The sequence below is a fragment of the Phaenicophaeus curvirostris genome, chromosome Z, assembly GCF_032191515.1.
Source record: "Phaenicophaeus curvirostris isolate KB17595 chromosome Z, BPBGC_Pcur_1.0, whole genome shotgun sequence".
NCBI classification, from domain to species: Eukaryota; Metazoa; Chordata; class Aves; order Cuculiformes; family Cuculidae; genus Phaenicophaeus; species Phaenicophaeus curvirostris.
The window spans coordinates 63,564,185-63,588,291 of NC_091431.1; the positions used below are offsets into that span (position 1 = coordinate 63,564,185).

A 24,107-nucleotide genomic window follows, 5' to 3' on the forward strand; every position below is an offset into this window, starting at 1 on the left:
GGGAACTTACAAATGGAGAAGAAAGATTTTGAGAAATCTAAACAAATTCTAATTACATAATTATCAGAAATCATAAATATCACATAATTTAGCATTTTTTATTAAAACATGGTAATTGCTATTACGTTGCAAAGTACTCACAATTTGGCCATTTCAGTATTATAACAATCTTTACATTCCCCATACATCAGAACCTGCTTGTCATTTAAGTTTCTTAAAAGTAGTCAGAAACTTACATTTCAAGTCAGCCAATCGTTTCAGTACCATGGTGTCTGAAATATCCAATAACACAGAAACATCAAATGCTGGTAAGGTAACAGGAGGCTCCTTAGGGACTCTGGGATCTGTAACAAGTGTGAGCTTTCCAGAATTTCCGTCTTTTGCTTCTGGATCAATCCCTGTATAGGCTTTTTCAAATAGCTTTGCCTGATTAATTGTCATTGGAAACCCATCCACAATCCAACCCTTCTCTGGTGGTATTTGGCTAAAAGTAAATGAAGAACCAGAATTATACAGTGAATTGATAGCATAATCACACCTTGTCCTAGCAGCCTTTCATTCTGCATTCAGCGCATTAAATATCCTAATGAATACAGAATATGACAGATACCAGTAAAAACTTAAACTGTAAAGCAATGGATTTTCAACTAGAAAATAACATCAAGCCTAACTGAAAGAGAAATAAAGCAAAACCAAAACAATTTTTGCTGTCATGATAAATAAAGATTTCAGAAACAGTCTCCATACAGACTATGATCAGACGTGTAATTTCAGTATTTTACCTCCTAGCTTTTGCACTTAACTAAGAAATATCAAAATCTATTTCACAATTTTACAATATAGTAATAGGAATACTATAACAAGAGTGGGGAAAAATAAGTAAGGTGAAGTGTGAATGCTTGGATGATGCATAATTCAAAATCTAAATGAAGAAAACAATAGCACATGCTGAATAGCTTCCAACTAATAAAGAAAACGGAGACAGTTATATTTAATGGCTGTATGACAGTAATGTGTATATTTTTATTTACCTTCAGTAGTTTATAGTAATGCCTGTATAATTTATGGCTAGACTCTGCTGCTAGAATTTGACTGCTAAGATAAAATGAACATTAACTAATTTCACTACTTAGCTTCACTTTCCAAGTAGAAGACTCCAGTGCTCAAAAAATCCCTTAATAAAGAGAAATGGCGGAATATGGACTATAAGCGGGATAATTACATTCTAAGTAACTGAAGAAAAAAAGCTACATAATTTCATACTTAATGGCTTCCATTAAGATGTCAACTAGTAATTCATCGGGAATACTTTTTCCTTTCTTCAACAATTTCTGTGATGCGGCGCCAAGCTGGGCACGTACAGATAGCTGTGGAAGAGTGCAGTGTAAGGCTAACACACTCAGAATGTTCACAACACTGTTACGAAAGTATGATTCTACTTTCTATAATATACATTTATTCATTTAAATTCAAGTTTTATCATGTTAATTTATATTTATTATTTATTACTATGTATCAAGCAGAAATAGTTTTAACTGATGTAAAGTAGGCCCATTTTCATTGAAATCTCACACTAATTTCCATTATTATACCCATGAAAATGACTGGAAGAAACAAGATTGAGAAACAAAGGATATGAAGGCCAAGCAATAAAAAAATAAAGTGACCTGGCTCTAAGCTTATGCGGATTAAACTGACAGTTTCCTACAGCAGTATTTAACTTCATTAGTTCTACAAGGATTCCTTTATATCCTAACTTTTGAAGTATTTTCCAATGAAAGTAAGAGAGATCATTGTAGAATTAAGTAATTTGAACATAAAAAGAAACCTTGTCATGGGGGGAATGATGTGCTTGGCAGAAGGAAGAACATGAATAACTCAGAAATTACATAAGAAGTAGCGTACCTGACGTGACTGTGAGATTTAACAGGAAAATAAAAAACCTTAACAATATATATCACTTTAACAAATATACACAGCAATGGATCTTCCTAATAAACTATTTTCATGTTTCATACAGAAAATGCTTTCAGTAAGGTCAATAAAAAAATAAATTCACAGTGAAGAAAGGCTGTCACCATTTTAACTAACGCATCTTTATAAAGAAGATAAAATTGGATTACAAACCTTGGATAGGCCATCCTGACTGTGATCTGATTTTAATTCTTGCTCAGATGGCTCCTTTTTGACAGGACAATTGCCTGAAATGGGTACATAATAAAGTTTGACAATAATATTACTATATTACTGTACATCATTTCTGTTCTCTGAACAAATCAATATGGAAGATATACACAATTGTTAGGATCATAAGATCATTGACAAATTCAGATAGGAAGCAAGTTCTTAAGCTCATCTAGTTCAATTTCAACCTTGTGCTCAAAGTGGCATCAGTTAAAAGGTTAAGCTGCTCAGTTGTTTACCCAGTGTGAGCTTGAAAATGTCCAAAGATGGAGACCATACTCCCTCTCCAGGCAACCTCTTTCAACGCTTGACACTCACATTCAAAAATCTCAAGCCCCTGAGACTGGCAAGAAAGTCTGCAGCAAAAAAGACTTAGCCTTGGCGGGGCAGGATCAGCTTAAGGAACATTTAGATCAATTGTAAATACACAAGTCGAGGGAGCTGCCCAATGTCATTGCTAGGCCACTCTCAGTCATCTTTGAAAGGTCATGCTTGATTAAGGGAGATTCTCAAGGACTGAACGAAAGCAACTGTCATTCTCCTTTTCAAGGAATGCAAGAAGGAGGAATCAGGGAGTTACCAGCTAGTCAGCCTCACTGCAGGGGGAGGGAAAACTGGGAACTGAAGGAGGAAACAAGCATGGAAACCACTTCCAAGCACATTAAGGGTAAGGAGATGACTGGGAGTGGTCAGCATGTACTTAAGACAGTAAAATTATGACCAACTAGCCTGACAGCCTTCTACAATGAGATGGGTGCTCAGTGGTTGAGAGAAGATTGGCATATTCTATTTATCTTATTTTTTGACACTGTGTTCTTTAACATCCTCATAGACAAACTGATAAAGTATGGACTAGGCAAGCAGGCACTGGAGTGGACTGAAACCTGGCTAAAATGCCAGGCTTAAGGAGAAATTATACCTGACTAACCTCACAGACTTCTACAATGAGGTGGTGGCTCTGTGCCCTCATGCTTTCAGTATCAGCTGGAGGCCAACTGTCTTGAAAGCAACCTTGAAAAGAAAGGCCTGGAGGCCCTGGAGGAGAACAAGCTGACCATGACACAGCAATGTGCCCTTGCATCAAAGAACGCTAACAGTATCCTGGATTACTTTAAGAAGATATGGCCCTGGTGAGAGAACATCTGGAGTGCTGTGTCCAGTTCAGGACTCAAACAGGGCAAGAAAGACATGGATACTTTGGGTCAGGTCCAAAGAAAGGCCTCCATGAACACTAAGGTCTTGGAGTACCTGACATACAAGCAGAGGCTGAGAGACCTGAGACTGTTCAGCCTGGAGATAAGAAGGCCTGAGGGGAACCTTATCATTGCACAGAAATACCTTGGGCATGGCAGGGGAGTAAAGCAGGCAGACATTTCTTAGTGGTGCCAAGTAAAGTGACAAAAGTCAAGAGACTCACATTGAAACACAGGAAATTCCATTTAAGTATAAAAATGTTAACTCTAAGTGTTACGGAATATTGGATCACACTGCTCAGTGATACTGTGGAGTCTCCATCTCTGGAGACATTCAGCAGCCCACAGAATGAACAATTTGCAGTAGTGACACTGCTTTGAGAGGATTGAACTAGAAGATCTCCAGAGGTCCCTCCCACCCTCAATCACTCTGTGATTCTGAGTTTAGGTGACTGAGATCAGTGCAGGTTCCTCTGTTGAGAAGATCTGTTGTAAAGAGAGGGCAAGTAAGGGCTTGCCCTTCATTCCTTTGGAAGTTGCTTTTAAGCTGAAGCTCTCATCCTGTACCCTGCCTGTAATACATTACAGCTGTGTAGCAGCCGGATCTGCACCCCGTATCCTATGTCCTTGATTCTGACCCCAATTCCCACCTGTTGTCTCGAGCTTCTGGCTTGACCTCAGAATAGCTGGGTTATCACCAGACTGAGGCTCACATTGATTAGTGTCTCTAAACTTGATTGTGACCTGGACTTCAGTCAATATCCTCACTCTTTGTTGATGAATGTCAGTGCTTTCTGCTGTTCTCTTTGCCCTCATCATTTAGCTCTCCTTCCTTCACGGAGCAGCTTGCACTTGCTGCTCCCAGACACTAGGAATGTGTGGCAATAGGAAATTCTTAATGGAAACTACTGTGAAAACTCAGATGTCAAATGTACAGGAGAAACGGGAACTGCCATTTAAGGTAACATGAGAATTAAAATTAAACTTTATAAATATATATATATAAACACATATATAAATAAAACATACACACCTTCAGTCCCGTTGATAGATGTATCTGTTTGCAGATCCTGTAGAACTTCTACTGCTGATTCTGACAAGTTCCTCTGGACCTTGTAACAATTAAGAAAGGAAAACGATTGGAAAGGAAACTACATATTACAGGAAGAACAAGTCTGGCAATTGGAGCTGACTCTTGAGGTCTTGTAAGTCAAAACTTAGAATTAAGTTTGAAATTGAGTACAAAATTGAAACAATTGTGCTTTCTTCCTTATGTATTTTACCTTCACATCACTGTGTGAGACAAAACCAAAATTAACAAAAATGCTTACCTCATTTTGTTTGCCATAACTCTCTATTTCCTGAGGAATCACATTGTGTTCATCTTTCATTTCATTTTTAAGAGAAGCTTGGATGGCCTCCTGAACCAGAGTATCAACACACAGTACCTGAATGTTGCAAACTAATACACAACAAAATTAGATAATCTTATAGTTTGAGCAGAGCATACATATAGAGAGAGTATTACTGGCAATTAAACTAATGAGAGGAAGACAGCATTATTACTTGCAAAGCAATGCACCATTCCTTTCATTTGTGATTCTGACATAAGATGTTTGCACTCTCTTCTCTGTCACTACTGCACAATATCCACTGTATCCACAATCTCACAGCCATCTTGCTAGTCTCTTCTATAACAAACATCCTCAGAGAAGTTTGCCAAAAGCATTTTTAAATTCTCAGTGCTGAAGTAATACCATTTTAACACTGTATTCAAGATTAGATGTTTTAAATGTTATTTTTGAACATAATGAATGAATGACTTGCAACCTACTCATGTAAAATACAGATGCATCTGAGGTTCAAGTACTAGTAATGAAAAGATATGCCCAAATAATTTTCAATGTTACAGATGGATTTTAACACAAGTAAGGATCATTAAGAATTTTAGAAAAACAAACCAAAGCAAAACAAAACAAACAAAACAAAATCCAGGCACCTCTACCTTTTTCAAGAAACTTTACACAGGTAGTTTTTCCACTAAAAACTTTCCCCAAAATACATCCCTTGATAGGAAACGCAGGATATACAGGTGGTGAAGGTTTGGGTTTTGGAGGATAGAAAAGCTCCATCAGTCTACGAAGCACATGACCCAGTATGTTATTATTAAGAGGAGGTTTGTTTTCACTGTTGTCTTCAGCTGGGCACCATTCCCCTGTCATACTCTGTATAAATGACAAATTACCATATAATTTGTCAACATGTCTTGTCTTTCATCCTTTCAGATATATGTACTTATACATACACATATATACACGAACAAAATCTCAATAGTACTAAATAATAAAATATTTTTTAGAACAGACTCTTCTTAAAAGCCGTAATTATGACATAAGCATTAAGCATTTATTGATATTTACTAATACTTTATTGAAAGACACAAGTATTCCTACAACCATTTTCATATGTTGCTAGAATTTAATTGAAAAGACATGCCTAGAAAAATCTTATCCTGGTCTTATCTGTACAATTCTTCATTCAACATATAAGTAGAGATGTATCAGTTGTTTAAAATTCTATCAGATCCAAAAATATTGATAGAATTTAAATTGGGAAAAATTCCAAAGGGAATGGGCTCTCCATTCCAAGCACACACCCTTCATATTTCCTATTCTTTAATCAGAAGACTGCTAGACTGTGCACGTCTTGATTTAAAATACTTTATGTATTACTACAATAGAAACCAAATTCTGGCTTTCTGTCTAGTGCCATCGTGAGAGTTTTGGCTTTCATGACAATGAGACATGCTTTGATGGTTATAGGCTGTTACGTAGGGGAGGGATCCTCCTGTCTACAAAAAGCAAGGGAATCTTTGGTAGCAGAATGGCCAACTTGGTGAGGCAGGCTGTAAACTGAAAGACTTGGAGGACTGGGTCAAAAGTGGTAATACTCGTGTCATTTCATCCAGCTGGAGAATAAACCAGGCCAACCAGAACAACAAATGTTTCTTAGCTGACTCCCAAGTGAGAACTGCAAGATCAACCCCCTCAAGGGTAAGTATACCAATGCATGCAATCTGGAGGAACTGAAGCACCACACCCAGTCAGCAAGTTATGATATCACAGGAATAACTGAAACATGGTGGGACAACTCACTAGACTGGAGGATCATGATGGATGGCTACAGGCTGTTTTGTAAAAACAGTCAAGGAAGAAGAAAAGGAGGAGCCACACTTTATATTAAGGAGAACGCTGAATGTGTACAAGTAAATTATGGCGATTGTGGAAGCCATATTGAATGCCTATGGGTCATCTCCATGGGGGATCTTACTGCAGGCATCTGCTACCAACCTCTAAATCAACATGATAAGGCCAACAGATCAATATCCATGACCACACTATCAAATCCCAAATACGTAAGATGTAGTTGCATTGCAATTTAGATGTTGGTCCTATGAACTCAGGAGAAAAATACCATCAATATTATAAACAAAAACGAAATTATAATAGTGTTTTTAAATTGCACCAGCTCTCCAGTGCTACTAACATAACATATAGCCATATTTCATATAAAACATCATGCAATGAAAATGAAATACATGTCAAATTTTGATATCAGAAACTAGTAAAAGAAAAAAATGAAACATCACGTTTATGATTATGAAAAGTCAAGGTGTATTATCTTCCATTATGTCTTATCAGCTTGATGTACCTTGTACTCATTGTAATCTTTTTCATCTAACAGATTAATTTTATTCAGTTCTACAAGTTGTTCTAGGCTTGGTTCATTTGGCAAAGGTTGAATTGAGGCTTGTTCATATATTGGTTTTCCATTAACAAAAAATTCCTTCCAATCACACATCAGTTTTAATGGAATTTTGCTGCAGAAGACAAAGAAAAAGAATGAGTTCCAAACCAAAAATTAAAGGAGTTACCTATTTGGGAAAAGAAGATCCAAATTTACAAAAATCATAGCAGTGAAACAAGTATATGCTAAGCCAGATATAGTTTATAATTCTTTCTATAATTATTACAGCTTTTCATAAGCACTTATATAACAGCAATAGGCAGTGGCAGGCTTCAATATTTTCACAAATGTGTCATCACAAAGTATTTGGCTGGCACGGCTGTGTAGTAACAGTTTCGCTATAGCTATTTTTCCCTGCTCAAAAATATTCTTCCCTTTTTTGGGGTAATGCCTCTACTAATCAAAGATACATACAATTTTGTCCTGGAAGCTAAAATGAATTCAGGATTATATAAGTATTTTTATTCTCTTTTAACAAGAAAAAATATTCATATGAAACAAGACAACCTGCACACAGTAGCAAGCTAAATACAAACAGGACGCTGACCTGTGACACATTAAAATTCTATGGCTGCTAAGTATGTTTAAAATTAAGGTTTCACTATTTCTTAAAATTACATCAATTTGGACTTCCTTTTTTCTTAATAATAATTGTAGATTACTGAGTGTTATAGCTTTAAATAAACTTTGCATAAGCTGTTCAAAAATAATTGAACACACATTGTATATATCCTGCACAATGAAGTGCACAGAAACACAGCAAAGCATACCTGTAGTGGAAGCATGTGCAGATACAACCTTGATACACATATTTTGGAATACATGTCAGATATCTGCACGTGTTGTTATGCACCACTCAGTACAAGCAAATGCAACAGCAGTTTACATTGGAGCTGTGACTGTGTCAGACACGCAAATCCTCAAATCATTGTTAAACTGTGTCTAGACTATTTTATGAAGCACCTACTGAGCTTAATTTTACATAATTTCCATAAAACATATTCATATGTATTTCATATGCTTGCTGCTTTATTATTTCAACACTCAATTACACTAAAAGGCAATGAAGATTTTGGCATAGTTTCTAGCATGCCAAAATCTGGAGTCTAATCACTGAATACTAAAGAAAGAACAACAGCAACAATGCTCTGTGTTTTGGAAACACTCCTACAGTACAGGCAACTCGGAGGTTGCTGCCTCTTTAGGACCTTCTCTGAAATGCTGTGCAATTAGGGCACATCACAAGAGGGAATCACAGCATGTAATACTTGGAAGATTCTGGACTGAACTGCTCATCTCAGAGCAGTCCAGGCAGATTCATATATCTTGGGAAATTCTTCTACTACACTGAGGAAGCACTCAGCTAGTTGAGCAATCTAGAATAAGATGAGTACCACTCAGTTTTTAACTTTTAGAATAACAATTTTGTCCATTTTTAAGAAGGAAGTAAGCAGTTACACAAACAGAAGAATTAGTGAAACTTTGTCTCCTAAGGATTCAGATTAGTTGAGTTTTCAAGAAATTATGCTAAGACTTTAGTATTAGTTTACCCTGTATTACACATCAGTGAATCCTCACATGAAAGTAATATCATTTTCCCATGCAAACAAAGACATCTTAGAATCTACATTAAATGGTTTTGGTGCTTAAACCATTATGAATAATGAAGCCTAACAACTAACTAAAAGCTATTAGCTTTGCCTAACTACATACTCACTTGTTTGTCAGTATACGATATTCTCCTACTTTTGTTGACAAATCAACAATATGGTTGATCATTTCCCGACATATAGCATAATGCTTCTTATAACGAGCCTGAGCTCTTTCAACAGCAATTTTCTCATGGCATTCCCTTTCTTTGATAACTTGTTCTTCATAATCAATTTTTTCTTGTTTTGCCAGAGCCTAGAAATTTTTGTAAAGAATAAACTTAAGATTGCAAAAAAAAATGAAAGTGCAGAATGCAAAATCCTGGAAACAAAAATCCATTTGTTTATTTAACGAAAGAAATGAAAGCAGCTAGATTCTCACCAGAGTTGAATAGCCATCAAGCAGACTAACATATACAGAAATCTAACAATTTCTAGTCATTCTGTAAGTTCCAGTCCGTTTGCTTTCTAACTGCTAATATATCTCGAAGTAAAGGATAGTATATTGCCTATTTAACGAATAACAGATAAAGAATATCTTCAGTGCCTGCTGGAGCAGGGAAACATTAAAAGATGCTGCCTACTCTTCCTGAGGAACAACTATGAACATGCATTGACAACATCTTAGTTCCACTGAAACCCACAATGAAATATGCCTTTAAAATAAGTGACAAGTCATTTAACTTACAAGATTCTGATCTTCAACTAATATTACATTATTGATGCTGTTTAATTTTTAGAAAACATCTCTGGCCATGGTAGAAAATAATCACTAGTTCCTGTGATGGTGTGTTCCTCTTGGCCAAAAGCACAGGTAAAAACCATGTTGTGCTCTGTAGCTATAGCTGCTAATTACATAGAATACAGGCTATGTCGGAAGACCTGAAGCTGCTAATTGTGTTTGGCAGGAGAAAGTCAGATTAGTGCCATCACATTGTGGCCTATTATGGGCAGAGCACTTGGCAGTTTGCATAGGATTATGAATTCTTTTAATTTATGAATCAGCTCCAAGCTCTCAGATAAAAATTGGCACTCATGAGTGAAACTTCTCCAACAGTTGTCAAAAATGGATGTTAGCAGATTAAAGAAGTAGAAAACGTGATCCTTAAAATAAAATTTTATGCCCTTATTTTTTGTCATTTTGCCTCTGCAAGACTGTGCCTTTTAACTTCAACATACAGAGAGTTTCCATACAAAGTTAAAATAAGTTTGGAAGACTAAAATTATAGACTCTAAGTAGCTCAGTATTATCCCTTATTGACTTAGTTGTAACCTTGAAGCCAGATGAAAGCAATATATTTAGCACAGAATCACAGAATCACTAGGTTGGAAAAGATCCTCAGGATCATCAAGTCCAACCATTCCTATCAACCGCTAAACAATGGCCCTCAGCAACTCATCCACCGTCTTTTAAATACCTCCAGGGATGGTGACTCAACAACCTCCTTGGGCAGCCTCTGCCAGTATCCAATGACTCTTTCTGTGAAAAATTTTTTTCTGATGTCCAGTCTGAACCTCCCCTGCTGGAGCTTGAGGCCATTCTTCCTTGTCCTGTCCCCTGTCGCCTGGGAGAAGAGGCCAGCTCCCCCGCTCTCTACAACCTCCTTTCAGGTAGTTGTAGAGAGCAATGAGGTCTCCCCTCAGCCTCCTCTTCTCCAGGCTAAACAATCCCAACTCCCTCAGTCACTCCTCATAAGACTTGTTCTCCAGCCCCTTCACTAGCTTTGTTGCCCTTCTCTGGACACACTCCAGAGCCTCAACATCCTTCTTGTGGTGAGGGGCCCAGAACTGAACACAGGATTCAAGAAACGGTCTCACCAGTGCTGAGTACAGAGGGAGAATAACCTCCCTGGACGTGCTGGTCATGCCATTTCTGATACAAGCCAAGATGCCAGTGTCCTTCTTGGCCACCTGGGCCACTGCTGGCTCATGTTCAGTCGCTGTCAACCAACACCCTCAGGTCCTTCTCCTCTGGGCAGCTTCTTAGGCCGTCCTTCCCTAGTCTGTAGCGCTGCACAGGGTTGTTGTGCCCCAAGTGCAGGACCCGGCATTTAGGCTTGTTAAACCTCATCCCATTAGTCTCAGCCCAGCAGTCCAGCCTGCTCAGATCTTTTTGCAGAGCTTCCCTACTCTCCAGCAGATCAAGACTTCCTCACAGCTTAGTGTCATGTGCAGGCTTGCTAAGGGTGCACTGAATGCCTTCATCCAGGTCACTGATAAAGATGTTGAACAGGGCTGGACCCAGCACTGGACCCATCATTAAATAATTCTGTCCCTAGAAAAGTCCTAAATCCTAACAGTTGAAAATACAAGTTCCATTTTAAAACCAGAAAGTACTGTAACAGTCCTACAGCAATTCAGGGAGCAAATAGTCTTTTACCGCTTCTCTATCAAGAGCTTCCTGGAAATCTTTCAGTCGTCTTTCTTCATATTGTTTTTCCCTGAAAATTCTATTTTGCCTTAACACATCTTTTTCATGTCGAACATGCATGAGTTGAACAGCAATCCTCCGCTCCTGCTGAGATTGTCTCATTAGTCTGTAGATAAGTTGCTCCTCTCGGTGAGCTTCCTAAAAGTTAAAAAAGAATAGTTTATAAGCTGTGCTTAATACTACTTCATAGACAACTCATCAGTGTCTGACATGAGAAATGTGAAGGGATTCATATAACAACACTAGATGTTTATTTTGTACCTAAATCCAGAACAATGTACATATTTATTTATGAATAGTATTTTTTAAATTGTACAAGAATTCTAGAAGTACAAAAGTAAATTCTAAATATGTCTTAATTGAGATACTCAGTAAAAATATATTTGCTCAGATTAACTCAATTTTAACTTGGATATTTCCTGTGTGCAAAGAAACTGCACATATTTCAAACAATTGCTCCAGAATGTAAAGATACATCCTTTCCTCAAATCATTAACCAGTCATAATTTCCCCTACATATCCTAGATCTCCACAAGTCCCTATTCTCAGCCATGTTCAGCTGGATTCTTATCAGTCTATTCTACAGTTTTGAACTCTTTCAATCTTTCTCAGGATTCAAGTAATTACCTCCTCCATTCCCCAGGAGACAGGGGATATGGGGAAACATTTAGAGTAGAGGAAATGGTAAGACTTAGGAAACAGTCTTGGTGTTCTCATTGGGACATGAAAAGCATCCCCTACTCAGTATTGTAAGAATGTAATTCTGAATCATTGCTTGAAGCATGGTTGGTATGCATTCACACTATGAAGGCTGTGGGCTCTTAGTTTTCCAAGTACTTAACAAAACATAACAGCACCTTCTCACTACTATATTTTTCTGTGCTGCTCCTGGTATCTAAATTCATGCTTAGCATAACCTAAAGTTCTGCCACACTACTTTCAAAGTCCAGAATTGCTTCTGAATTCTAAGCAAATGCATCAGCTTTCAAATCCCATTGCCAATTATCACTCCTACAGCAGAATTTTAGAGGAAATTTCTGATTTCCCAGACATTTGTCTCAGATGCAGCAAAACTGCTATGCAATATAAATTCAAATTTAAGGACCTAAATTGGGAACTGATCTGAAATGTTCAAATTAATTTCCTAAGAACAGAAAAAAGCCAGTTAGTGGTGAAACCCAAACCAAAATAAAGTATCACTTCTATTTTCTTTTACTCTTGTTTATTTTCCATCAGCTATCTGTGACGGAGACAGGGCAGAACGCATTATGTAAGTCCAACTATAAATGAAAAATCAAACTATATTACATATTATCGTGCTATTATGAAAGAAAGAACCCTACAAAGAGGTCTAGATCTGTGCTACACAATGCAACCAAGACACCTGCAACAGACCTCTAACACAAAGCTGCAAAACATGGCTATTTTAATTGCAATAAGGAGAACAAAAGATTTGTAATAAGAGATCTTTAATGCTGATGCTAGGGAGAAGCCAACATTTTTCAAACAAAAATCTTCCTGCATTTTTAAGCTCCTTTGCCCTTAGACTGTTAAGAATAAAATACATTCCAATTAATTACAAATTATTTGAAAAGACTGAGCTGATATAAAAACCTGTCAGCATTTTTCTTACTTTAACCAAAATATGAGCTTTGCACTGTCTTTCCTAGCACTGAATCCCATGACATTGCATGACAGATCTAATGGCAAAGATGTAAAAATTTCAGGCTTTTATCCCAGAGTGCTTCACATACATGCAGTATTATCTCCCTACAAAGCTTATCACAAAATGAAGATGTCATTTTGAGTGTGTTTTTTGTACACTATTTGTACTGTACTGTTCACATACTATTTTACTATGCATAGAATTATCATCATGCATGCAACTGGAATGGAAAAATATGCAACAGTAACCGTTTGATTCATGTATTTTCACATTAATGCTATGTGTTATTTGCTATTGTTCTACCCAGTGCTTCTTTGGACTCAAAATTTGTTCATTTGACATCCACAGTGCAAATAGTTGGCCCAGTGCGACACTGAAGCACCTCATGTAGGCGAATGAGCTCTTTATAAAGGAAATGAGAAAACTGTCCTTTAGAACATTTCAGTGCATCCAGAAGAGGTCTTTTGTTTGTCAGCTGCTAGAGAACTTCAGTACTCTAGGTAATCAAATATTTGGACACAGTACTAAACCCTAATGTTGAAAAGTTTTGAAACTTCTGGGCACACTAGGAGACAAAATAAAAATGGCAGTGTAATTCTTCACAGAGGTCTGTGAACTGTCTAAAGAAGTCATAAATATCATGAATGGGACATTGTAGTAATCATTTGAAAAATTACTACTGAGAAAGCATAATACATACTTTTTTTCAGTTTACCTACTTGAGACAACAGTGTCATCCAGTGGCCAAGTATTAATGTGTTTATGTTTCATGTTGTTCATACATAAATACTATATCACAGTTTTCTATCTTTCTGTTTATTTCTTTAATTTAAATACAAATGAAACATTTTTGTCCTGTTGTGTAGTCATAAGTTTTATAACTAAGACTTATAGCTCAGAATACATAAATTTATTTGGTTGACAAGCAATAAACTGGCAAGAATTCATTTGCCCTCCTACTTCATAGAATCATAAAATCATAGAATAACCAGGTTGGAAGAGACCCACCGGATCATCGAGTCCAACCATTCCTATCAAACACTAAACCATGCAAACTTGCATCTTCTCAACTTACTGCTGACAGTAACATCTTCCTGATAACATTTTTTTAATTCAGACAGATAAAATCTGAATACAGCATTTAAAATTAACAAGTACTTAGAACAAATACTTTGTTGAAATGGTGGAGATCAAAGATTCAGTTGGAATGAAGCCATGATACTGTCAAACTCTTCCTACCCCTTTCTATGAAAATCTGACTAGCATCACCTCGTGCTCCATGTAGAGAAGCACCACAGAATTTTAAATTTTAATTTTAAAAGTTTTTTAATTTTTAAATTACTTTTGCTTTGGACCCTCACTAGAGCCAGTCTGATTTGAACAGCATTGCAACAATTCCTCCACATTCAAACTTACAAGTCTCCTACCACAACTGTAGGTGGACTGGCTGCCTGATCTCGACAACAATGGCTGGCCTAGAGCTGCTGTATCCACCAAATATCCCTGATTGCTACTGGCCAGATGGTCACCTGCTGATACATAGGGCTGTTGGAACCACTAGTCCAAGCTGCTGGGGTTATGCAGGGGCTGCAATAGCTGACAGCAGGTAAAAAAAACAAGTTTTGCTGCTACAGTGATTTCAAACAACTGGGTTGGAAAACTTCTTTATGGCATATCAATAAGAACATTACGCAGAATCTCTTTGTTTGTATGGCATATCAATAAGAACATTACGCAGAATCTCTTTGTTTGAGAGCTCATAAACTGGTTACATTGATAGATGGGCTCTTGTTCTAAGCTACTACATGTGTTCTTACTCTCATAGAATATAGGCCTGGGACAGGTATTTAGAAGTCATCCAATTTCTAGATGCTAACCCAACAAATTTAAGTTGTTCTTAAGAACTCCAAAAACATCTCTAGACATTACACAACAACGCTTAAAAATATATGTGTATGTTTATGTAATTTCATACTCTTCTTTTTCAGAGATGCCGCACATCTTAAGTGTGTTTTATTATGCAACAGCAGTGGAGATAGACTCAGCTGTAATGGATTCAACATATATAATCTAAGCCAAGGACTCACAGTGCAACACCAACATAAACGATAACCAGAAATCACAAGAAGCACAGCAAATTACAAGGTTCCATTGGATGCAATCACTACACTTCACATTACCTGTGAAGACAGTAATATAAGAGCTGCTTTTTTGAATGAGTGTCTGAGGAGAAATCTGAAAAGTCTTGTGCTTTACAAGACAGGATGTAAATGGAATAACCTGCCACACACATTTTTGGACACAATACAGACATGCAATACATATTTCATTCCAGAACACATCAAAAATCAAAGTTCTGCAATGCAAAATAAATGTTTTGCTTCTTCTTACCAGCCAGTACAGCTATTTCAGAATTCACTCAGTCCAGATGTAAAGCTTTTTGGGACACATTTGTAAATACAGGTTTCAACCAAGGAATGTCGTGTTTGTTTGGTTTGGTTTTTTTAGTTAGTACCCTCTTCAGAACCAGTTGACATGTTGATAGCTTAAAGTTCAACTTGGCAGAGCAGAGCAGGGGGATACGGAACAGAAGACAGGTCTTTAACTGATTTTTAATAATCTTAGCTCTGTCTTCATTTTATCTTTTATGATTCATAAGGATGAGATACGACACAAAGGTGGCAAGAAAGAATGGGCAACATTCCTTATTTTTTGAAGACAGACAATGGTTGTCATAAAAAAACATTATTTCAGATATAAGTATATAAGCCCTTTATTGCCTCCAAATGTCATTCAACCCTCCAAAAGTACTTTTATATTTGTAAGCACATTTTTAGGTTATATACTACATTGGTTACACACTTCAGCACACATTTTCTCACCTCTTGTGCTTCATGTGCTATTAACTGTTCCATCAGCACTTTTCGTCGTCTCTTTTCTCGTTGTTCTTTGGCAAAAGTATCTTCCTCCAAATGTTTTTGAATTTTTCTTATATATTCATCATCTGAATAAACACTAAACAGCTCAGTTGCTGTCTGTGCTGTAGTCTCTAAGTCTGTTGCTTGGAACTTCTGTGTTTGCAATGACTCTTGTATATCACTGATTGAAAAGATCAAAAAGATTACTGACTTTATAGGAATTATAGTTCTTAGAGGTGTTTTCATACATATCCCTAGCGTAGGCATGTGTAAGACTGACAAATGTCCAATGGAATTATTTTGGCCAGCACTCTTTGTAGGCACTGTGGCTACTCTTTGATGCCTTTGCACCCCACAATCACCACTAAGTCCAGAGGAGGGCTTCAGCACTGATTTGAGCCAACAGTCAATTAGTTCATTTGCTAATGTGAAAACAAATTCTGCAGAAACAGGAAATTAGGATGGCTCACAAAATATCAAAGAAAGATGGGTTACTCTTTAATATACCCAAACACACTGAGTGCAGTTTTGTAAAATTATTAGTTACAACCTGTTTATATGAGTTCTCACAGCAGTATGCATGAGTGCCACCTCTTCTGAGTATGGTATGCCTATCACTATAGAGGGCAGAATGGTTATACTTATACAAACATAGATAGAAGACACCTCAGGTAGGATCCTTTCTAAGCTTAACAATCTAATATCCAAAAATTACCTTCCAGTTACTTTGTTGTGTCCTGCAGGGGCATTTCTTGCCACAGACTCCTCAAACTTTTTAATCTCCTTGTATGTCTCCTGACAAAGTAACACAAAATTTAATGTTTCTTTTCTCTTCACAAAGCATCTTAAGGAAGGTTTAACAGAGTTAGTGTTACGGGATTATTTTTATGTCATGTTAGCACAATAGAAATGTTTACACTGAAAACATATTAAGCCATCAGCTACATCAAGGAAAAAGACAAGACTATTTATTTTTTTTTGCCTTTCACTTCTTTCCCTCTCTACTTTTCTTAGATGCACCTCAGTGCACCAGAAAGAAAATCCTGGTTTTTACAGCTGATCATTCTCCAGGATAATTCTGATTTACATAGGACTCTAGCATCCCACCATTCATGTTTTTGAAACAAGATACTCCAGGCTTTTTTAGTAGCCTGAATCCATCCCTATTAATTACTCAAGGAACTATGTCCCTATGCTCTACGTTTAAATGCATCTGTCTTGGTTGCGTAGTTTGCAAAAAATGGCAGTATTAGGACTCTTGATGACAATATGACCCATTAACTGTAAGGTTATAAGCCTAGTACTCTTCAGCACTAGATAATACAGAATACTGTTTCTGATTGCTGCATTGCGATCATCTCTTGATTTGATCTGAGACTATTGCAAGTTTCAAATGTTACTAGTATTTTTGATAGAGCAGACAGTTTTATAGTGTGTTACAGAGTTCATACATTATACTGAAAACTTCATCATGCACAGATGAGAATGAAACACTAACGGCTTTACTTCACATATCCTACTCAGAAGACTAGAAGCTAAAATGTCACGTTTTGCAAGGTCATATAATTAACATTAAAAGAATATAGATGATAGTTACCTCTGCTTCTTTTTTCTTCTTTAAGAATGCCTTGGTTTCAATAGCTTTTATGGCGCGGTTTGGTGGTGCCTTTGGAACCTGTATGACAGCTGCTTGAATCTTGGCCATTATTTCGTTTTGTCTCCTTCTTCCTATGCGATGCTGAATATTCAAAATGATGTGTTCAGATACTTTAACTGAAACCATATACACTCTATGGCTTTAATATACTACCTATACATCTATGAAGTAAACATAATTAAGCCATTAGGAAAAAAATCTTCTATGAAGAAAGTAGAAGGCAATACCAGGCTCCAGGCCAGAGCAAATGACTTCTCTCTTAAAGTGGATCAATACAATATGATGAAAGTGAAACATATGTTCTCCATACTTGACGATGAAGAAATACTTTTTCAGTACCACTATCAGAAAAAGCTACATCTATATTAACAAATAGTATAGTGCAACAGAAGCACATCTGTAAAGAAAAGCCATTTGTTCAGCAGCTAGTAGGCATTTAAGCACTTGTATTAAATTCTAGCTCTAGTATGGTACCTGTTCCAGGTCAGAATTCAGCACAGAAACTGAGAATATCAGTTTCCTCGTACAAAAAATGAGAATACCGTTGGGTAATATTACCACTGAATGATGAGTCTCAGATTATCACAAAATAACACTGAAAGTACACTAGTTAAAGTGCACTACAGTACATGTAATTAAAAGGTGGAATTGATTGGGAAAAAAAAATTTTTTACAAAGAGTCAAAGAAAGTTAAAAAATAAATATACAATACATCAAATAAGATACAAAAATTTTCTTTTAGAATTTTATTTCAAAAATGTTTTGGATATTCCTCTTCTAGATACATGAAGGGGCATTTTTTTCATTCTTGTTTATGCAGTGGCAATGGAACAGCCCATAACCACAGCAAGACACTCTCCCATTGATTAGCCATACAAAAAGCACCTCAAACTAGTCAACTTCATTTCACTGCTGTTCAACACCCCTTGTACAGATGGCCAGCTCCTCTGTATAAACAACAGGCTATACTACTGAAATTAGTTCCTTTTTTTCACTTTATCAGAACATCTACAAAGAGTTACAATATATTCTGAAGCCACATCCACTACAGATTCCCTTTCCTGTGCCTTTTTCCGGCTTTTGCTTCACAAATGAAGAACGTCAAAAACCTCTTTTTACAAGGACACCTTAAACACAGGCAGCTGTGAAATTTACACTTTGTCTTCACAGGTAGAAATATACTTTCCATGCACAACAATACACAAATACTCTTAATTTAACACCAGTGATTTTAAGTATTAATGGTTTTAAGGCTCTTATAAAAGTATACTGGCTTTATATTGACATATTAACTATTTCCATGCGTACTCCCTTTCTTTGTGTTTATATATAAACATGACTGTAGCACAGAATTAACAAGCGTTCACATTGGCTTTAACTAAGTGATTAAATGCATGCTCTTAAGAAAACCCTTCTTAATAAGTCTCTAAGAAGTAAGCAGTCACCTTTTCAATATCTTGAGCAATTTGTTCCTCTTGGAGCTTCTGAACCTTCTGTTGTTCTGCAGTACGTATACGAGCCATTCTTTCTCCTATTGCCTTAGCTTTTATTTCAAAACGATATGAAATTTGCTGTAGCTGCAAATCAGTCTGACGCGGTATTAAAGTTTTCAAGCGCTAAAATTAAATGTCAAGCAATGAAGAGCCAGAAACAATAAGATTGCTATTTAAATACAATAATTTTGCCACAGTCATTTCAAACCATGTTTTCCTGTGTTAATGTACAAAGAACAACAACTAAACACAATATGTTTTTCAGAAAACAGGACTAGCTCCATTGAAAAGAAGATGCAGATTTGAACTTGAACAATGCCAAATTTTGCCTGATTTGGAGACAAGGAGTCTGATTGGCTACTTCATTGCTCCCTAGAGCTTTCTGAGGAGAGGATAGTGAGAGAGAGGTGCTGGGGTCTTCTTTGTATCTAGTGAAAGGACATATGTAAACAGCACAAAGCTGCATCGAGGGAGGTTTAGACATGGTATTTCTTTATGGAGATGTGGTCTGGAACCAGATTCCTGGAGCAGCAGTCAATGCCCCAAGCCTGTCAGTGTTTCAGAGGCATTTCGACAATGCCCTTAATAACATGCTTTAACTCTCAGTCAGCCCTGGACTGGCCAGGCAGTTGGACTAGACAATTGTTGTAGGCTGCTCCCAACTGACCTCTTCTATTATATTCAAACTGAAATACAGGAAATATAACTTAAGCATAAGAAAAAAAAATATATACTGGAAGAGTAATAAACAGTTTGCCCAGACAAGCTGTGAAGTCTCTAGCTTTGGAGATATTCAAAACACAACTTAACAAGGTCCTGAGTAACTTGCCCTAGTTGACTTTACTTAGAGCAGGGAGATAGGTTAAGTGACTTTCAGAGGCCACTTCCAGCCTCAACTATTTTATGATCCAAATGTCATTGTGAATCTATCTATTGACAGGAGCTACTCTCAGTCACTTTATCTTCTTTAAGCCATCCACACATAGGTGAAGGATTTTTTTTTGAATGTTTGGTACTACCTTGTGCTTATTGGTAAACTTTCTGCTTGTAGACCATTTTTCAGGAATTATGCCAGAAAAAAATGTGAAATTTCACCCAGCTGAATACGATTCATTATATATAGCTTCTGAAAGACTGCTCATTCAGATAACAAATTATGGTTTGCACACACTGAACATTCCTGTTCAAGACAAGAATATCCCTAAATGAATCTACCACATTGATACTGACTTCCTCCTAGATACTCTCTTTTCCTTTTGTTTTTCCCTCTTCACAGAAAATTATTATTGCAGGCTGGAGTTTAGTGTAAATATATGGAAAAAAAATGCAACAGAAGGAATCAAACCACTGTAGCAAGAAGCTCAACACAATATAAGTAAATTTCCTGGAGGAGAAATTAGTTTAAGTTGATACCTAGACTGCAATGCAATCTGCCATCTGTACTGATCAAATGAGTAAGGCGGCAGCTGCAGAACAACTACAAGACTTTGTTTCTATAAGTATTTTAACATGTAACATGCTTGAGATACATGTATGATTATGCTACCTTTTTTCCTATATATTTATACAAAACAGGCACAGTTATTTACCTCTTGATACAAAGCACTTTGAACAGGCTGAAGCTTTGCAGTTGCTGGAGGTCTCATTGCTTCCATGGTTATTCCAGTGAGCTTTGCCTTTCTCTTCTTTTCTAAAGCAATATATAATTCATACAAAAGCTCTGTAGCAGTCCCATGCTGTCCCGTCATTATGTCTCGGGCCACATTCTCATTAAACCGTACACCAAGGAGTTGAAGCGTGGGCTCCAAGCGAGAAAAATTGTTAAGTTTTGCATTTGCAATGCTGTATGATTGAAAACAACAACAACAACAAAATCAGAACACAAACTTATTTTCAATTCCAACTTGCTGCCATAAGCATGGTCATGACATCTACCTCATACCAAGACTGGACTGAATTAAAAAAACAGAGGACTCCCTTAAAGCAATATGGTACACACTTTGGCAAAGTCCTAGAGTGCCACAATAAATAACACCACATACAGTCCTCCTCCCTCTCGTATGCTAGGTACTCCAAGACCTTCATATTCATAGGGGTCTTTCTCTGGACCTGGTCCAATGCATCCATGTTTTCTTGCACTGAGTAGTCCTGAACTGAACACAACACTCCAGATGTTCTCCCACCAGTGCCATATCTTCTTAATGTAGTCCATCCACCATGCTGTTTAGCCCTCTTTGCTGCAGGAACACTTCTTCTCCAGGGCCTCCCAATCCTTTCTCTGCAAATCTGCTTTGAAGACAGCCGGCCCACAGCTGGTACTGAGGCATGTAGTTTCTCCTCCCCAGACTCAGAACTCTGCATTCTCCTTTGCTGAACTTCAAGAAATTCCTGTCAGCCCTTTTCACTAGCCCATCAAGATCCCTCTGAATGGCAGCACATCCCTGTATCAACTACCCTTTCCAGTTTTGTATTGTCTGCAAACTTGCTGAGGGGTACACCCTGTCTTACCAGGCCATTAACAGAGATGTTAAACAGTATTGACCTCAGAATCAGCCCCTGAGCTACAGCACTTACCACTGGCCCTCAGCTGCACTTCACACTGCTGATCACAACTCCTTGTTCCTGGCAGTTCAGCCAGGTTTCAGTCCAACCCAGTGTCCATTTACCTAGTTCATACTTCATCAGTTTGTCTATGAGGATGTTAAGGAAGACTGTGTCAAAAATCAAGATAAACAGGATATGCTGATCTTCTCTCAGCCACTGAACCACCACCTCATTGTAGAAGGCTGTCAGGTCAGGCATAATTTCACCATCATAAAACCATGCTGTCAACTCCCAGTCATCTCCTTACTTCTATGCTTTCTTCTGGTCCTCAGGAATCTTCCCCAGTCAGCATGACATTTCAAAGATAAAATTGAGAGTGGCCTAGCAATGACAGCTCCCTCAGCACATGTAGGTGTGCGCCACCAGGTCCCTTGGACTTGTGTATTTCCAGTTTATGTAAAAGTTCCGTCAGCTGATCCTCCTCCACCATGGGTAAGTCCTTCTTTGCTGCAGACTTTCTCAACACTCTCAGGGGCTTGGGAGCATTAGGTATCCCAGCCTTTTGCGTATTGGTGGGGATTTTTTTTCACTGTGTTCTGTGCTCCACTCAGCAGTAGGCTCAGATTTTCTCTAGCCTTCCTTTTGCTGAGCAGTTACCTGTAAAAGCCCTTCTGATTGCCTTCCAATTCTCCCACCAGTTTTGACTAAAAATGGCTGTTGACTTTCCTAAAGCCATCCCTGCACACTCAGGCAGCGCCTCTATGCTCCTCATGGACAACCTGATTCTGCTTCCACATCTTGTATGCTTCCTTTTTATGTTTGAGATCTGTCAGTAGCACTGTTTCGATCTATTCATGCCTGCTGCTGGCTTTGCTCAGTTTTCTTCATACTGAGATGGACCATTCTTGAGCTTGGAGGAGATGATCCACATGGGGAAAACAAATTTTAAAAAAAAAAATTAAAAAAATCAGTGAGCTGTCCTGGACCCTCTTCTCCCCAGGACCATTCTACATGGGCTTCTCCCAAGCAGACCCCTGCTCTTCTGAAATCTAGAGTTCAGATGCTGCTTTTTAGTTTCTTCATTCCTCTCAAGATCATGAACTCCACTGTCTCATGGTCACCCCAGTCAACGATGCCCCTGGTCTTCCTTGTTTATACATACCAGGTTTAGTAGAACACCTCCCCTCTTCAGGTCCTCAATCATGTGTATTACAAAGCTATCATGAATGCATTCCAGTGACCTCCTGGACTGCTTGTGTCTGGTAATGTTGCTTTTCCCACAGTTACCAACTAGGTTAACATTTCCTGTTCAGACCAAGGTCTGGGAAAATGAGAATTCTTCCAGTTGTCTTGAAAAACCTTATGAACTTCTTGGTCAAGTGATATTGGTAAACAATCCTCACAGCATCACCCAGTTTGAACTCTTCTCTAATCCTGATCTGCAAGATCTTAACTGGTTCATCATCCATCCCAAGAAAAGCTCTATGCATTTCCTCTGCTCTTTCACATAAAGCACAACTCCTTCTTACTTGCCTGGTCTATCCTTCCTAAGCGCTTATATCCAGACATGGCAGCATTCCATTTGTGTGAGCTATTCCACCATCCTCTCTGTGATTCCAATGATACGCACATAGGCTTCTAACTCTTTCTGTTTGTTCCCCATATATAGGCACTTCAGAGAGGCAACTAGCTGAGTTGCTTTCCCAGAAAAAGTGTGAGTGCTTCTCCCATAACTCTGTCTTCTCAGCACCTCCTTAATTGCACACATACATTTGAGGTGCACAGCCTTCTGCACTACTCTGCCCCTCTTATTCATATCAAACTCTATTGCTTGCAATTCAGGTCCATCACTTCTTCATTTGTTTAAGAGTCACCATGTCCCTTCTCCCTCATTCCTGGTATAAAGCCATCTTCACTGCATTTGACAGCCTGTTGGCAAGATGCTTTTGCCCAACTTTTTGTTTATCCCTAGCAGACCTCTGTCTTCAAAGAGGATTCCATGGCTGCGAAACACAAAGCCCTTCTGTAGACAGCAATTGCACAGTCACTTGTTGACCTGTAGAATCTACCCAGTCCTCACTGAGCCCTTTCACCTCACCAGCATAAATGAAGAAAAAAACATCTGAACTCATACAACTTTTGACTTTTGGCCCCAGAGCCACATAGCTAGTCTGGCAGCTGGCACCATACAAGAGCAGCAGTGGTAACACTGCAAGGGCCGGATGAACCTCTGCAGTCCTGGACTTGAGGCCCCAGCAAACCTCCCTAGCTAGTATGTGAGGTCAGCAGACAGGGGCCTCCACCTCTTACAGCAGAAAGCCTCCCACTACTATCACCCATCTTTTCTTCCCGGTGCTCCTGTGTGGTTCTGACTTAGCCAGCCCAGGCGCATCGTTGCGCAGAGGTGCCAGCCCCTTTTCTGCAACCAAGCCAAAGAACTGGTTCTGCAGCTGTAGGTCAGTAGATGGAACAGAAACATTCCTTCTCACACCAGAAGTCACAAGCTGCCAGTCATTTCCTTTTCCCAACCCAACAAGAACAGATTATGCCTGCCTTTCCTCAGTA

General features: G+C 38.0%; 1 protein-coding gene across 1 annotated transcript in view; it reads right to left on the reverse strand.

The window, feature by feature from the left end:
• Nucleotides 1-24,107, reverse strand: part of SPEF2 (sperm flagellar 2) — a 78,839-nt gene that overhangs the window by 51,097 nt on the left and 3,635 nt on the right. Inside the window, exons 3-16 of the mRNA XM_069881178.1 lie at nucleotides 20,588-20,840; nucleotides 18,951-19,121; nucleotides 17,446-17,586; nucleotides 16,564-16,643; nucleotides 15,813-16,029; nucleotides 11,214-11,402; nucleotides 8,902-9,089; nucleotides 7,089-7,257; nucleotides 5,383-5,602; nucleotides 4,709-4,839; nucleotides 4,411-4,489; nucleotides 2,128-2,201; nucleotides 1,264-1,367; nucleotides 237-484 (exon numbers count right to left, since the gene is read on the reverse strand). Of these exons, the coding sequence (XP_069737279.1) occupies nucleotides 237-484; nucleotides 1,264-1,367; nucleotides 2,128-2,201; nucleotides 4,411-4,489; nucleotides 4,709-4,839; nucleotides 5,383-5,602; nucleotides 7,089-7,257; nucleotides 8,902-9,089; nucleotides 11,214-11,402; nucleotides 15,813-16,029; nucleotides 16,564-16,643; nucleotides 17,446-17,586; nucleotides 18,951-19,121; nucleotides 20,588-20,840 (2,264 nt within the window). The remainder of the gene's footprint in view (nucleotides 1-236; nucleotides 485-1,263; nucleotides 1,368-2,127; nucleotides 2,202-4,410; nucleotides 4,490-4,708; nucleotides 4,840-5,382; nucleotides 5,603-7,088; nucleotides 7,258-8,901; nucleotides 9,090-11,213; nucleotides 11,403-15,812; nucleotides 16,030-16,563; nucleotides 16,644-17,445; nucleotides 17,587-18,950; nucleotides 19,122-20,587; nucleotides 20,841-24,107) is intronic.